Consider the following 16,588-nt stretch of genomic DNA (forward strand, 5'->3'; position numbering starts at 1 on the left):
CCTCAGAGGAGGCGAGCCGGGTAGAGCTCACACTGCAAAAGTCAGTGGTCAAAGGTACTCTGTTGGGCCTAGGACAAACTAGTAATTGTAACTGCCAGGAGGGCACACTACAAAATTGCAATCAACTTGATTTATTTTTTCCACTTTTTGATTTTACCAGATCAGTGAGTCATATTAACCTTGTGTGGCAGTAGCCAATGGCAGACAGAACAGGATAGGAGTGTAGAGTATGCAAGCAGATGAAGAGAAAGGAGGAAGAATATACAATGATTATTATATAATTTTTAAAAAGGTATGCAGAGATGACAAAAGGGTCAATGTTAAAAGAGTTGTGGAAAGACAGGCTTATCAATATAAGATTAGTAGAATTGTAAACTGTATAAACCATTCTGGAAAGAAATTATGAGCCATGCTAAAACAGTGATCAAAATGTCCATTCCCTTTGAGCCAGAGATCCTACTTCTAGGTATATAGCCCAAAGAGGTAAGAGTATACAATGATGACTGCGGAGAGAATTTCTTAATTTAAAAGTTGCAACTGTATGACAACAGTCAGATGATATTCCAGTAGGTTTAGAGTCAGGAAGACCCAAATTGACATCTCATCTTAAAGACTTATTAGCTATAGCCTCCTCTGAGTGACCATGGACAAGTCCATGTACTCTAGGTGCTCAGGCAAAATATAAAGGTATATAGCCCAAAGAGGTAAGAGTATACAATGATGACTGCGGAGAGAATTTCTTAATTTAAAAGTTGCAACTGTATGACAACAGTCAGATGATATTCCAGTAGGTTTAGAGTCAGGAAGACCCAAATTGACATCTCATCTTAAAGACTTATTAGCTATAGCCTCCTCTGAGTGACCATGGACAAGTCCATGTACTCTAGGTGCTCAGGCAAAATATAAATTTTCTTTATTATAAATGGAATGTAATCTACTTTGGTAGAAAAGGTCCCCCTAGCAGGAATTCTTAGCTCTGAGGAAATCAGATTGTAAAAATAAAAAAAAAAATAATCAGTGAACTGAAAAACAATAAAAAGTAGCATCATCCTCAGAAATCCTGCTTTCTAGAAGACCTGCCCTGGGGAACAGACATCCTGAAACTTTTTCAGACCCATTCCAATGAGATAGTCTTTCATTAATTTTTTTTAAATTAGAGACTCAGTTTTTCAAGGACACATTGTCTAAGAATGAAATAACATGTTATGGCCTTTCAACCATAGTACAGGATGGCTAGGTTGCCATCCATATGACAGATTATATTTGATTTTTTAAGATATTTTAGTTATGTTTTGAGTTCCAAATTATCTCTCTCCCTTTCATCCTTACATTAGAGAAGGCCAATATTTGATATATGTGTGTGTGTACAACCATATGATACATACTTCCAAAGATCAATTCTTTGTCTGACGGTGGATGGCATTTTCCTTCATAAGTCCTTAATAGTTTATTTGAACATTGATATTATTCAGACTAACTTAGTCATTAACAGTTACTCTTTGATGAAAATTACATTTACTTTATACAACATTCTCTTGATTTGGCTCATTTCACTCTGCATTATTTCATGCATTTATTCTTTTTTTTTAAAAAAAGCCAACTTTTTTATTATTTCTTATAACAGCAGTATTCCATCATAATCACATATTTCAATTTATTCGGCCAATCTCCAATAAATGATCATCCCTTCAACTTCCAGTTCTTTGCCATCATTAAGATTTTATTGTATGATTTTCGTAGACATTAATAAAATGGTTCCATTTCTCTAATAAAGAACTGGTTCATTGCCAATCTTAAATTCCAGCCCAAAATCATAAATAGCACAAGAGAATTTCATTATCCTGTGGCAAACCTGCATCTTGAAAGATACTGAAAGGATTTTTTTCAGTACTGGTTAATGTTCTTTCTTTTACAGATTGGATCCACACAGAACAATGAACACTATTGGGCAATTTAATCATTCTGATAAAAAGGAAGAAATAGACCAGTTACATACTATAGACTGGCATTTCTTTGGTCACAACTTTTTAATGCCACAGTTGAGAAGTAAATGTGGCCTATGTACACATCACCTTGTAACAAGTCAAAAAGTTAGTAAAACAGCAGGCTGATCTCACCAAACCCTAGTTAATTAAAAAGAAGTATGAACTCCTAATCTTTGCTCTCTTACTCTGAACGAGAACACACATACATACACATACACACTACTACCACCATTAAATGGATTAAACTTTTTGGGCAGAATTTGGCAAATTACTAACCCCTTATTCTACTTCAACTGCCTATTATCTTCATTTGGACAGCTTGCTGACACACAGAATCTACAAGGAACAAAAACTGAGGTCATTTTCTTCTCCTCTACTCTCTTTTATGCCTTTTTCTCTGGCTCCTAACCCTTATTTGCAGTAGCATGTTACATAGTGGAACCAGTTACATCAGAATCATGGGGACATTAGACGAAGAAACAAAGAGAAACAAACCTGGCTGCCCAGGTCTCCTTGAATTATCAGATCATAAGATTTCAAATTAAAAGGTCCTTTAGGAATCCTTTAGAGTTGTCTCATTTTACAAATTAAGAAACTGAGCTTCCCAAGATCATGCTGGTAGTAAGGTAAAGAGTCCTGATTCAAACTCAGTCTTATGATTCCAAATCTAGTATACTTTGTATTCCAAAATACTATGTACCTAGGAATATTCAGGACACACCTTAAGACACTTCCTATCCTGCATGGCCTCAAACTTTTTCCTCTTGCCACACCTTTTCAACCAAGAAATATTTACATGACACCAGGTATATAGGTATATAAAATAGGCATAAACAAATCAAACATTTATTGATAATAAATCATAATTTCATGATCTCCACACTCATTTAGGAGACTCATATGGGATCATGAACCACAGTTTAAGAAGCTGAGTTGTAGAGGATATGTCTTTTTAGCTGAGGCTTGAAGAACTCCAGAGATGCTAACAGGCAGAGAAGAGATGGGAGAACTTTCTAAGTGTAGGAATAGCCAGTGAAAGTTGCCCAGTCGACACTAATACATTGCTGGTGGAGTTGTGAAAGAATCCAGCCATTCTGGAGAGCAATTTGGAACTATGCCCAAAAAAATTATCAAACTGTGCATACCCTTTGACCCAGCATTGATGCTATTGGGATTATATCCCAAAGAAATACTAAAGAGCGGAAAGGGACCTGTATGTGCCAAAATGTTTGTGGCAGCTCTTTTTGTTGTAGCTAGAAACTGGAAGTTGAATGGATGTCCATCAATTGGAGAATGGTTGGGTAAATTATGGTATATGAAGGCTATGGAATATTATTGCTCTGTAAGAAATGACCAGCAGAAGGAATACAGAGAGGCCTGGAGAGACTTACATCAACTGATGCTGAGTGAAATGAACAGAACCAGAAGATCACTGTACACTTCAGTGCTGTATGAAGAGGTATTCTGATGGAAGTGAATATCTTCAACATAAAGAAGATCCAACTCACTTCCAGTTGATCAATGATGGACAGAAATAACTACACCCAGAGAAGGAACACTGGGAAGTGAATGTAAATTGTTAGCACTACTGTCTATCTACCCAGGTTATTTACACCTTTGGAATCTAATACTTAATGTGCAACAAGAAAATGGTATTTACACACATATATTGTATCTAGGTTATATTGTAACACATGTAAAATGTATGGGATTGCCTGTCATCGGGGGGAGGGAGTGGAGGGGGGGGTAATTTGGAAAAATGAATACAAGGGATAATGTTATAAAAAATTACTCATGCATATATACTGTGGGGAAAAAATTCTAAATAAAAAAGAAAAGAAAAGAAAAGAAAAGTTAAAAAATTGCAAAAAAAAAAAAAAAAAGAAAGTTGCCCAGTCAAGTGCCAGAAAGAGCAAGGACGCCAGCGGTCCTATATTGCAGAGTGTGTGCAATGGCATAAGGTGCAAGAAAACTGGAAAGGTAGGAAGGGTTTAGATTATGAAGTACTTTAAAAGACAAAAGATTTTAGATTGAAAGTAATAGGAAGTAACAGGTGCCTTGAGAGTTTATTGAATGGGGCCTTCACTTTAGGAAGATCATATTAAGCAATTAAGATGAGAATGGATTAGATGCAAGGGTGGGTAAATGTGCATTTAGATTGCAAAATCATTTGCACAACACCCTCAGGAATTGATGAACTGAAAGCTAGGTACAACAACTTCCCATTGCTTGAGTTTTCTATAAGTTGATAATTTTGTATGGCCCACAATAAATATTCCAATGGTTACAGCTCCCACAACTCTCTCATTCCTTTTCAGCTAGCCAGGTTTTTGGTTCTCTTGGAATCCAGAATATGATTCAGTGAACAAACTTGGCTCCAAGTCTCTGTTTCATCATGCCCAATATGAGACACAGACTGGGAGCCAACCCTGGATAACTCATCTTGGACCAGTTCCATCCTCGTGGTCCTCTGGAACCCTAAATGAAAATGTAGGAATTACTCTAGGCAGCTAGTTGACACAGTGGATGAAGTACAGGACCTGGAGACTTGAATTCAAATCCGACCTCAAATACTTACTAGCTGTGTGATCCTGGGCAAGTTACCTAACCTTATCTGCCTCAGTTTCCTCATCTATAAAATGAGTTGGAGAAGGAAATGGGAAACAATTCCAGTTTCTTTGTCAAGAAAGCCCTAACATGGTCACATAGACTCTGAAACAACTAAACAACAAGCAGTAGTTCCTATTGAGGTGCCAGGTGCTTCTGCAAGACAATAAAGTCTGCTCCTCTTTAGTATCTTCATAATTTGGCTTGTGCAGCATGAACATTTGTTTATGGTGCATAGGTTTTTGCATATGTTAACTGCTTAGAAAAACTAGAGGGAAAATTCCCACCAGGTCAGCCCTTAATGATGGAGGGAACAGAAAGTATTTAGCTTACTACATTGTCTTAAGTTCGGAGAAATAATTGGACCCACAGATTCTTTTTTTATTAATTATTTTTTTAATTGAGGCAATTGGGGCTAAGTGACTTGTGTATGTGCTGAGTCTGGATTTGAACTCAGATCCTCCTGATTCCAGAACCAGTGCTCTATCCACTATACCATTTAATTGCTCAGAAACCATAGATTCTTAAAGATATGTTAAATAAAAATATACCCCCTTAGACAAATTACTGATGTTTAGATAACTGATTAAATATACACTATTTGGACAACCCAAAATAAAGTCATGGATCCATTGATCATTCCCTCTTCATATCTGTCTTCCAGCATCCTCACTTTTTTTCAAGGTTGGCTCAAGTGCTGCCTCCTTCTAAGCTTCCCTTATCTTTACTCTTGGTCCCATTATTACCTTATCAACTAATAATGGTAATACAATATAATCAGGTAATAACATAATTATTAGTATGCAATCTGTATCCTCTCAATAGAAACTTGGCTTCTTAAGGGCAGGGACCATTCTTTTTTTTTCTATCCTCAATGGCACCCACATCATAGATGTTTAATAAATCTTTGACAGATTGAACTGAACTGATAAAATAAAATAACAATCTTGTCCCATCACTTTGTTGCTTTTGATGGGTTTATACCTGCAGAGCCAGTGGCACTCTATCTTTCCCATGCTCTGTCAGAGTCCTCTCCTCTCCTGGTCTCTAATTTGCTTCCCTTATACCAAAGGTTAAGTTGTCCATTGCTTGTCATTTCAAGGAGCTGATTATAGTAATAGCTGACATTCATATAATTCATGTTTTAATCTTACAAAGATCTTCATCTCCAAATGCTTTTTGATTGACTGACCAGCACAACAACCTAATGAGGTAGAAGATACAAGCATTATAATTTCTATTTTATGGATAAGGAAATCAGAGAAATTTAGGAATTTGCCCAAGGTTACATTGCCAATAAGTGGACAACTTATTCTTTAAACTCAGATCTCTTTTAGTTTAAGTCTAAAATACAAAAAATAAAAAAATTATTTTGTGGCAAAATACTTGTTGAATGAACAGATGAACAAATTATTAAAATATAAATAGGAGAGATAACATCATAAGATTTCTCAGTTACTGAATATATTCTAGGAATTCTGGGCAACCTGTTCAAAGGCAGAAAATGGGATGATGTTGTAAGAAAGTGAGTATTTTAGGGAGAATGCATAAGCCTGGAAAGATAGGCTGGAGTCAGACAGTGTATGGGGTTTAAATGCCAAGTCTATATTTTATCCTAAAGAAAAAAGGAAGTTTTTTGTATTTTGAGTACATAGGAGCAATATGGTCATATAAACATTTCGGGAATATCATTTTGAAGGGAAAGATTATTGCAGTAATCCAAGCAAGAAGAGATAAAGGGCTGAACTAGAGGTCACTTTTGTGAGTAGAGAAAGGGCAACAGATGTTAATAATGTTGTGAAGGTAAAATCAACAAGATTTGACCTCAGAATATCAGAACAAGAGGGTATGGTAGTGGGAGTTGGAGAAGATAACTGAGGTTGCAAGCCTGGGTAAATGAAAAGATGTTGGTGCCCTAGACAGAAATAGGAAAGTTAGGGGAAAAGATAGATTTATGGAACTATAATGAGAATTCTGTTTTGGACATTTTGAGTTTGATACAATAGAACACATCCCATTAGAAATGTCCAATAGGCATTTAGTGATGTGGGACTGAGGTTCAGGAGAGAGATGGCATTAAAATACAGTTGAACTTAGCGTCATTTTCATTGAATTCATGATTGGACTCATGGGAGCTGATGATAAGATCATCAAAAAAGAGGGGAGAGTCAGAGAGAGAGAGAGAGAGAGAGAGAGAGAGAGAGAGAGAGAGAGAGGAGAGAGAGAGAAGAAGAGAGAGAAAGAGAGAGAGAGAAGAGAGAGAAAGAGAGAGAGAAATCTTTAAAGCGAGGAGTTTCCATTGATGAAACTTCAAAAACTGACAAGAAATGAGGAAAATATCTTTGATATATATATATGTATGCACAATTTCATGTTATTCTTTTTAATGCTCTCAAAAACAGAATCAGAATTCTGAGAAATACTACAGCCAAAAGTAGTAGCACATACACAAAAGGGATTATCCTTTTGCCAGGGAAGCTCAGCTGGTGGCCAATCCCCATCTTAATATAAACAAATCAAAATTAAATAAAATTTAAAAGAATGCTAATACTCTATTCATTTATTAGCCTTTAGGGATAAGTGCTAGGAAAGTGGTAAGCTAAGCATCCAAAAATATATCTTTTGTTAAACATAATTGAATACATCGTAGGTTTGGGGCAACTAGGTGGTACAGTGGATAGAGAGCTGGCCCTGAGGAGGACCTGAGTTCAAATCCAGCCTCTGATGCTTACTATTTATGTGACCCTTTGAAAGTTACTTAACCTTGTTTGCTTCAGTTTCCTCATTTGAAAATGAGCTGGAGAAGGAATTGGAAAACTCCTCAAGAACCTTTGCAAGAAAATCCCAAATAGGGGCCCAAAGAATCAGGCACAAGTGAAAAATGACTGATCAACAACAGATCTAAGTATGACACTGTCTGAAAGTTGGGAGATTGTTTAAATTTCCTTTCAGGGTCCTTCCATATTCAAGATTCTATAATAGAGTCTTAAGTAAATGTAACTTGACTTAGTAGATAAAGGAAGAGATATTACCCTTTGAAGTTTAAGTCACCTAACATTTCAGGGCTTGGGACAAAAGGGAAAAAAAGTTTCTTAATTCCCTTTCCAGTCTAATTATTATATAATTTTTAAAAAGATATGCAGAGATGACAAAAGGGTCAATGTTAAAAGAGTTGTGGAAAGACTAAGATTAGTAGAGTTGTGAACTGTATAAACAATTCTGGAAAGAAATTATGAACCATGCTAAAAACAGTGATCAAACTATCCATTCCCTTTGAGCCGGAAATGCTACTGCTAAGTATGTAGCCTAAAGAGGTGAGAGAAAAGTCTCAGTAAATTGCAGTTCATGAGTATAGTGTAATATAACTGCACTGTAAAAATTAAGAAATATTAAGAACACAGAGAAACATTAAGACATATTAATAGATATAAAGTGATATAAGTAGAAAACACATACAATAACCACCACAATGTAGATGAAAAGAATATCAAAACAATGACCTCAATACAGTCTAATTACAGTAACCAAATTTGGACCTAAAGATAGATTGAAAAATCTATCTCCCTTCCTTCATTGGGTTTCCATCTGATGAAATTGATAGATTGATTATGAAACTGCTTTCTTTTTTCCCCCTCCTTTCTCTTTTATTATTTATTACTAAAGATGGTTCACTGGGTAAGAAAAGGAGAAAAGGTTATAGAAAGTATCCCAAAAAGTCTTAGTGCAATTTCATACTTTGCTAAATAAAAAGACTTTGGGGGGGGCATCCTGTATTTAGAAATGAAAATTATGTAAAAACAAAGTATCAGTTGTTGATTATCAAAATATAGAGTCGGAAAAAACAGATGTTTACTAGGTGAAAAAATAAAATGCAAATTCAGTGTCAACAATATGCTACTTGTTCTGGACAATAGTGAAACAATGCCTGAGGCAGTGTGGTTTTGCCCTATGAATTGGAAGACTTTAGTCTTCACTTTGCCTCTGTCACTTAACTTCTTACCGGACTTCCCTCAATAGACAATCTTTTAGGGCCTCAATTTCCTTCTCTATAAAATTGAATGAGATGATCTTTAAAATCCCTAGAAGCTTTCAGATTTTGTAACCATCAGTGAATAAAAATATCAAAGAAGGGCAAGAAGATGAATCTAGTAACTTATCCAATATCATCAAAAAGGGGAAAAAATAATAATATCTAGAGGCTGAGAGTAGGTGCTTCATACTACCAAGAAAATAAAGTCAATTAATTAAAAGGAGCTCCACTTGTACAAATAGCTAGGAGCTGGCACACTAAGTCTCTATGTACTGGACTTCTGAAATAAGCTAAGTTTAAGTAGGGTTGGGCCATTTGGATGGAAAGTCTCCAAACTCCTAATTCCAGGAAGTGGTATTAATGACTCAGTAGGTTAAATCCTGTTGCTTTTTAAAGTATTTAATATGCCATAATGGTAACACTCTCAGGAGATCCCCTTTTTGCCTTTCATCCTATGATTTGTCTTACTTACAAACTAAGTTTGGAGACTTAAAAGGGACTTCGAAAAAGTCAGGCAGGTAATGAATTTATAAAGCCATAGGCTTTTATGACAGTACATTTTAAACTCACACAAAGGAAGGACAGAGGCCTAATAGGAGACTAAAGTAAGGCACAGACAATCAAGAATACTATGTATGTGGGGGGTCTTTAAGAAGAAGGAAGGTAAATAACAGTGATGGTTTTGACTAGATATGTCTAAGATTTTTTTAAATTTTATTTTTTATTATATCTTTTTATTTACAAAACATGTGCATGGGTAATTTTTCAACTCTGACCCTTGCAAAAACGTCTGTTCCAACTTTTCCCCTCCTTCCCCCTACCCCCTTCCCTAGATGCCAGCTAGTCCCATACATGTTAAATAAATTAAAGTGTATGTTAAATACAATATGTGTATATATATTTATACAGTTATCTTGTTGCACAGGAAAGATCAGATTTAGAATAATGGTAAAAATAACCTGAGAAGAAAAAACAAAAATGCAAGCAAACAGTAACAGAAAGAGTGGAAATGTTATGTTGTGGTCCATACTCATTTCTCAATGTTCTTTCTCTGGGTGTAGCTGGTTCTGTTCATTACAGATCAATTGGAACTGATTTGGATCCTCTCATTGTTGAAGAGAGCCACATCCGTCAGAACTGATCCTTTTATAGTATTGTTGGTGTGTATAATGATCTCCTGATTCTGCTCGTTTCACTCAGCATCAGTTCATGTAAGTTTCTCCAATCCTCTCTGTATTCATCCTGCTGGTCATTTATTACAGAACAATAATACCACAATTTACCCAACCTTTCTCCAATTGATAGACATCCATTCATTTTCCAGTTTCTAGCCACTACAAAAATGGCTGCCACAAACTATACATGTTAAGTTTTGCCACCTCTCATCACTCCTTCTAGCTGATTATCGGGTCCCCTGAATCCTTTATCACCTCCAAATCAAGATAACTAGCTCAGGATTATATAAAGAGTATGTAAGTTCTGTATCAGGCAGGCCTGCTGCTTTCCCATCTCTGATACCATAGGGAGGGATACCCCTGGATTAACCACTGAGGTCCCACATGTTCAGTCACAGGACGAGAAATTTTCCAGCATGAAGTATATAGAAGTTTTAGAAAAGGGTAGGAGGTTACCAGCCAGAGGAAGCAGACAGAGCCAGAGCAGAGATAATCTGCTGCAAGTGCTCAAAGAAACTCAAGTCAAATCAAAACAAATCCCAGAAATTCTTTGGATAATCACAACACTAAAAGTGAAAGGAGTAGCCAGCTGATTGGGAAAATTGTGTCTGCGTCCTGTCAGCTGCGTGGTTCCCTTAAATGGCAGAGAACTGAAAACCTCTATTGCTTCACAAACCATGGCAAGTCATCACTCATGTCCAACTCTGATAGTCATAGAAACTTGGTCAGAAAAAGAATCCCTATAGACTCTGCTTGTACCTCACCCCAAAATGAAAGAAAAGTGTTCAATTGAGGAAACTTCCATTTTTATAATAGCATACAACTCTTTAGACACATATCTTTTGCATAAATCAAAGCACTCTGCTGATGAATCACAGAACTTAAGAAGAGTCTTCAGGCAGCTTCTGAGCTGTAGGCCAATGAGGAATTAGTATTCTCACTTAGAGGTAATGAAGTTTTTTCCTTTCTGCGGTACTTAGCAATTTACAATGTTACCTTCACCATAACTATTTGAGGGACATGGTGCAAATATGACAGAATCATAGAAAGTGAGAGTTAGAAAGAACCCCAGTGGCCAATTCATATACAAAAGCATAAGCTTGGCATTGGAACAATGTGGCCAGCCCATTAGAGTTGTGCTCTCTGTAACAGACTTGGAATGCTTGGCAGTTTAGCTTGAGAAAGGATCTCAGTATCTGATAGCTTATCTTGCCAGGTGATCTTCAGAATCTTCCTGAGACAATCCAAATGGAAGCAATTCAGTTTCCTGGCACGGTGCTGGTATGCTGTCCAAGTTCCACAGGCATCCAACAATGAGGTTGGCACAACTCTACAGACCTTCAGTTTGGAAGGAAGTCTAACATCTCTTCTTCCAGTTACAGATCTGTGATTCTCTGATCCTTCAAAGAACCTGCCGAAAGCCATTCAACTAGATGGGGTGAAGGAGATACAAGAACCATCAAAGGTTCTTGTCTGTCAAGTTAAATAAAAAGAAAATGAACAAGCACTAAGAGGGACAGCAGAGATCATCTCTGTCTCCATCATCTCAAGGTCTCACTGAAGAAGTCTAGAGTTGATAGAATGACGTGGAAGATGCTGACAAAGAGCTGCCCAGCATGGTGTACCCTCATTAAAGAAGACATTCTATAAGCAAAACAAAATTTCAGTGGCTCCAAAGAAATATGAGATGCACAAATTTAGAGACCTCTCCATCCCAAATGTTCACATGGATTATTTGTGAGAGAGCATTCCAAGCCTATATGGGTCTGAAGAGTCAAAGTTAGACACACGGTAACTTGACTCCAACATAGTGATGTCATTTTGGTCCTCTTCAGGAATGAAAGACAATCACCCAAGCTATCAGTTAATCTCGGATTCCCAAAACATCCTATTTTTATGGGACTTTCAGAGACATCTTCCTATCTTTATGTTTATGTATGAGCCTTAAACTGTCTGTGTTCTTTCTGATGGACAGATCAAAAAATCAGTCCTTGAATCTGGAATTCCTCACTTTTCTGCTTTCTGCCACTTTCCCTCCCTTCATGCTGGAGACACATCCTTTTCTCTCCTTGGACTAGTCCAATCCCTGACCTTTATCTGAAAATAATATAAACCATGCCCCTGTTTTCCCAAATTGAGCTGTTTCAGCATAAGGCTGTCTGCTCCAAATGATCAAGTTATACCTGCTAATAAAGATCACTCTTGATTTCATAGGCCTTGTCTCTCAGATTTACTTCCCTTTTGGGAAAAAGGGTACCCAAGATCCTTTTTCCTTTGGGGAAAGAAATCCACATTCCTTAGGATGTGTGCCTCAATTTACAAGGACAATGTTTGAAAAAAGAGAATGGAGTGAAATGCCAATTCAGAGTGGCCATTTAGGTGGTCTGTGCTTTTTTTTTTTAAACATAAATCTTCAATTTCTCTCTCAGCACTTGGTTTTGTAATCCAGCTTCTTAGAGTAACTCATAATCATTCAAGGAACCAAGTCATTTTTCCATAATAGTCTTGAATCTTAACTATCAATAAGTCAGACATGCTCTATTTTGACTCACTATCCTTCTCTTGTACTTTTCAGACTTTGCCAAATTTCATCCAAGTAGTTTCTAAATTTCAGTCCTGGGTAAAGGCATCTTTATACATTATATACATACATGAATGTAATGCACAGATGCTTAAAGGAACCCAGGATTCTTTAGGATTTCAAAAAAAAATAGATTATCCTTATAGAATCATAAAATGCCAGAACTACAAGAGATCTTAGAGATCCCTTAGTCTTTCCCTTTCTTTCTCCCTATAGATGAGTAGTCAAGGAGAGTGAGACTTAGTCCAGGACACTGATATTGGGAGCAGCACATTTTTTCCCCAGGAGTTGATCCATGGTTTCCCTTCTCTCCCATTCTCTCCCCGTTCACCCAACCATACCACACAGTGTCTTCCCCAAGGCACAGTCTAATTCCTCTTCCATAAGATAACCTTGCACATACTTAAAGACAACCGTCATGTTGGTTCTGCCACCCATGAGCTCCATTCTTGTTGAGTTGTGTTTGACTCTTGGTGACCCTACTTGAGGTTTTCTTGGCAAAGATATGGAGGGGTTTTTCCATTTCCTTCTCCAGCTTGTTTTACAGTTGAGGAAACTGAGACAAATAGTTACTTGACTTGCCCAGGGTCACACAGTGTCAGAGGACAGATTAACCATGGGTAAATCATTTTTCACATTCTCTCCTCCCCAAACCTGTTTTCTGTTTTTGCCAAAAGCTCTCCAGACTAGGTAACTGAGGACCATTGACATCAAATTTGGGGTTGATCAAAATGGCCTCTGAGATTCTTTTATGCTCTAAGACCTGTGCCCCTATCACAACTAAAATAGGTAATTTTTATAAGGTACTTTGTAATAATAAGGCATTATATAAGCGTGTGTTGTTTTTAAGTGAGTCATACCTGATTCCTTAGTCATATTTTAGCAAGAGGTTCCAACTACTCTCTAGACAATAATACTAACATAATGTTACCCTCCCCACTCCCTTTCCACATACTTTTTTTTTTTTTTTTTTTTGGATTGAACCTGAGACAGAAACTCCATGTACCAATGCAAATCAACCCTATGCTTCAATTTATCACCTTAATTGCCAGGAGCAGAGAGAGATTAATTGACTTGCCCCAGGGCATGCACCTAGTCTGACACATCTTCCTATTTTCATGGCTTGGTCTCTAACTATGCTATGCTACCTCTCACTTAAGAGCCCTGCACACAGCAGAGAAAAAAATGTCTCTTCAATCCAGTAATAATAATGTTGATGCCAACAGCCACAAGAAGCTGATTGAATTAAATGGAACTGCATTGGACCGGGGAGGAAAAAGGAAAAGAAAAGGCCCAAAGATCCACAAAGCAAAGAAGAAACTTCATTCCCAGAGAAGAATAGGTTTAGGTTTCTATTCTTTGCCTTCACCTTTCACCTCTCATCCTTTACCCTCTAATTATTATGGTATCTAGTATCTGTGTTTGCAGATGGCCAATGGTCAGTTCCTAAAAACTTAGAAACTGACTTCCAGCTACATCAAACACCATCATCAGAGACAGGAGTTTAGAAAAAAATTAACTTTCTTAAAAATTCATAGAAGTTTAGAATTGGAAGAGATCTTAGATATTCCAACCCTTTCATTTAATAAGTGAGGGATCCATAGCCCGAAGGGACTAACATGCCCCCAAGGTCACACAAAGTCAGCAAAGTGAGACTAGAATCTGGTCTCCCCCAGCCCACCAGTAGCATAGGAATCTCTCCAATAAAGAAACCCCTCGAATAATAAAGAACTTAATAAGCAATCCCTCAAACCCCCAAAAGTTAGCTCCCACCTAGAAAGAAAAACATCAAGAAAACGAGAAAAATAATAGCAATTAACTAACCACAAATCATAGCTAGAGGAAAAAGGAACATCTGGGCTCAAAATCCACCTCAGACATTTACTCTTTGTATGACCTTCAAAAAGCCATTTAACATCCCTAGGACACAGTTGCCTCATTTGTAAAAATAAATAAATAAATAATTAAAGATTTAAAAGGGGGGAGGTCTTTGATCTTTTGATTTGCTTCGAACCCTGGCTTTTCTACAGACTAATTATATGGCCTTGGGCACGGCTTTTTTTTTTTTTTTTAATCTTTCTCAGCCTGAGTTTCTTCATCTGTAAAGGTGAGGAGGACTTCTGATTTCCCCTCTAGTTCTAGAACTATGATCCTACGACCCCCATTTTTCATCGCCAAAAATACAACAGCCAGAGGATTACCACCATGAAATTACATTGGTGAGCATGAGTTGCTCGAACAGCTGACTATTTTTTAAAACAGGTTTATGGCTGACAGAAGGAATTATGTATAAAAACCCTGAAATTTGCAACTAAAACCTCTACAGACTTTTTAATAACAGAAACCAGAATAGATAAGTCAATGTGCTCCTTTAAAAAGCAAAGCAATCATTTTTCCCCCGGAGGCTCAAATTTCAGTTCTTGGGATAAGTCTCGAAAACTTAGGGGGAAGGGAGGAGGGAAGAAGGGGAAAAGAGAGAGAGCATCCAAGATAATCAAGTTCATTTCCTCTTCTATACAGGTAACAAGAGCCCACTGATCACAGACTTTGCAAGCAGAACAATCACCTTATTATCAAGATCATGAAACAACTAACTCTAGCGGAGAAATTGCAGAATATCAAAATCCAAACATGATCCTGGAACTAAGAAATAAAGTTGTCTTACCCCTAAAAATAACCGAAACGATTGGATCCGGTTTCCCAAATTTCCCTTTAGGGATATCACTCGCGGACTCCACAATGACGCGAAGCATGGTGGCTGGACTTGCAAGAAGCTGCTAAATTAGGAAAATGAAGTTTGGGAAGGTAGTTCTGCATCTGGGCTTGCGACTCCTCCGAGAACTAGCCGAGCAAAGAAGGCAGGGAATGATTTGCTTACAATGAAGGGGGGGAGGGGAGAAGTGGAATTAAAAAAAAAAGTCAAATGGGTGGATCTCTGTCAGATTATTTACCACAGGCAATCCGTAAACCGATACCCCCAAACCCCATTCTTACTCAGAAACTAGCAGTAGTAATACCTTGTGAAATCCGGAAAAGACAGAAGTGAAACCTCTTAAAACTCCAACTAAAAATATTAACGTGTCATATGGAGAACTAAAATAGATGTAGGGTTAATGAATAATGTGGGAAAAAAACTGGAAAATGATGCTAGTTTGATTCTTTCCGCAGCAGTTACTGAAGCAGAAGGTAACTAAAGAGACACCATAGGAGGTGCCCGAGTTTTGGAGAGAAAGGTCTTTAACTTTGATCAGCCATGGTACCGTTCATTTTAAACTGTACCTTTCTCCCCTCTCACACACCCATAGGTATCTACTTACAGTGTTCAAAATTAAGCAAGATGCTCCCCCTTCTGCACGACTTGGGAATAGCTGTAGGGTACAAGGTTTTACGCTTAAATATCGGGGTTTTAAATGCCAAGTAGTCTTTGATTAGGTGTCATTGCTAATAGAAGGAAATTTGGACGTCGCTGTCATACTTCCTGTGCCTTTGTCTCCCCTCTCCCTCTCTTTACTGAGAAATTGAAGTCATTAACTGATTTTCCTTCTCCATATCACAAAAGTTCTCTCCATCAGCCCTGATTCTTCCCTCCTTTGCTTCTATCTCCAAGAAAGTGGCTCTTTTCCTTACCAGGGCCAATTCCTTGACCCCACCCCCTCTCAAATCCACCAAGACCTTATCCTTGGAAGATGATATAATGAATGAAGTGCTGCCCTTTTAGTCCAAAAGGCTTCATTTGATATCTCACCTTAAACTCATCGTATTGTTTTGTTGAATTTTAGTCACTTCAGCCGTGTCCAGCTCTTTGGACCCCCATTTGGGAGAAATACTGGAGTGGTTTTCCATTTCCTATTCCAGTTCATTTTACAGATGAAGAAACTGAGGCAAACAAGATTAAATGTCTTGCCCAGGGTCACATAGCTGGTAAATGTCTGAGGCTGTATGTGAACTCAGACCTGCCATTCCATTCACTTCCACTCCTTCCTGCCCCTAGCTATGTGGCCATGGGCAAAGTCAATCAACTTCTTAGAGCTTCAGTTTCCTCATATTTAAAGAGAGACCACATCTGTAGTACTTGCTATATAATGTTGTAGAACTTTAATGACAAAACTTTTGCAAAGTATTTTGTAAATCTTAAAGATCTATATAACTGTTAGATAATCAAAGTTGTTAGTCATAATAGTCTTTTACTCTCACACGTTTTTGGATTTCT

At 37.4% G+C, this 16,588-nt stretch overlaps 1 protein-coding gene across 2 annotated transcripts in view; it reads right to left on the reverse strand.

The window, feature by feature from the left end:
- MYOF (myoferlin) overlaps positions 1-15,281 on the reverse strand; it is a 151,313-nt gene extending 136,032 nt beyond the window's left edge. For both annotated transcript variants that reach the window (XM_074295890.1, XM_074295889.1), the window contains exon 1: positions 15,044-15,281. In XM_074295890.1, the coding sequence (XP_074151991.1) occupies positions 15,044-15,131 (88 nt within the window). In that variant the 5' untranslated portion in view covers positions 15,132-15,281. The remainder of the gene's footprint in view (positions 1-15,043) is intronic.
- Positions 15,282-16,588: the final 1,307 nt, after the last annotated feature.

Source organism: Sminthopsis crassicaudata, chromosome 2 (assembly GCF_048593235.1).
Source record: "Sminthopsis crassicaudata isolate SCR6 chromosome 2, ASM4859323v1, whole genome shotgun sequence".
In the NCBI taxonomy this organism is placed as follows: Eukaryota; Metazoa; Chordata; class Mammalia; order Dasyuromorphia; family Dasyuridae; genus Sminthopsis; species Sminthopsis crassicaudata.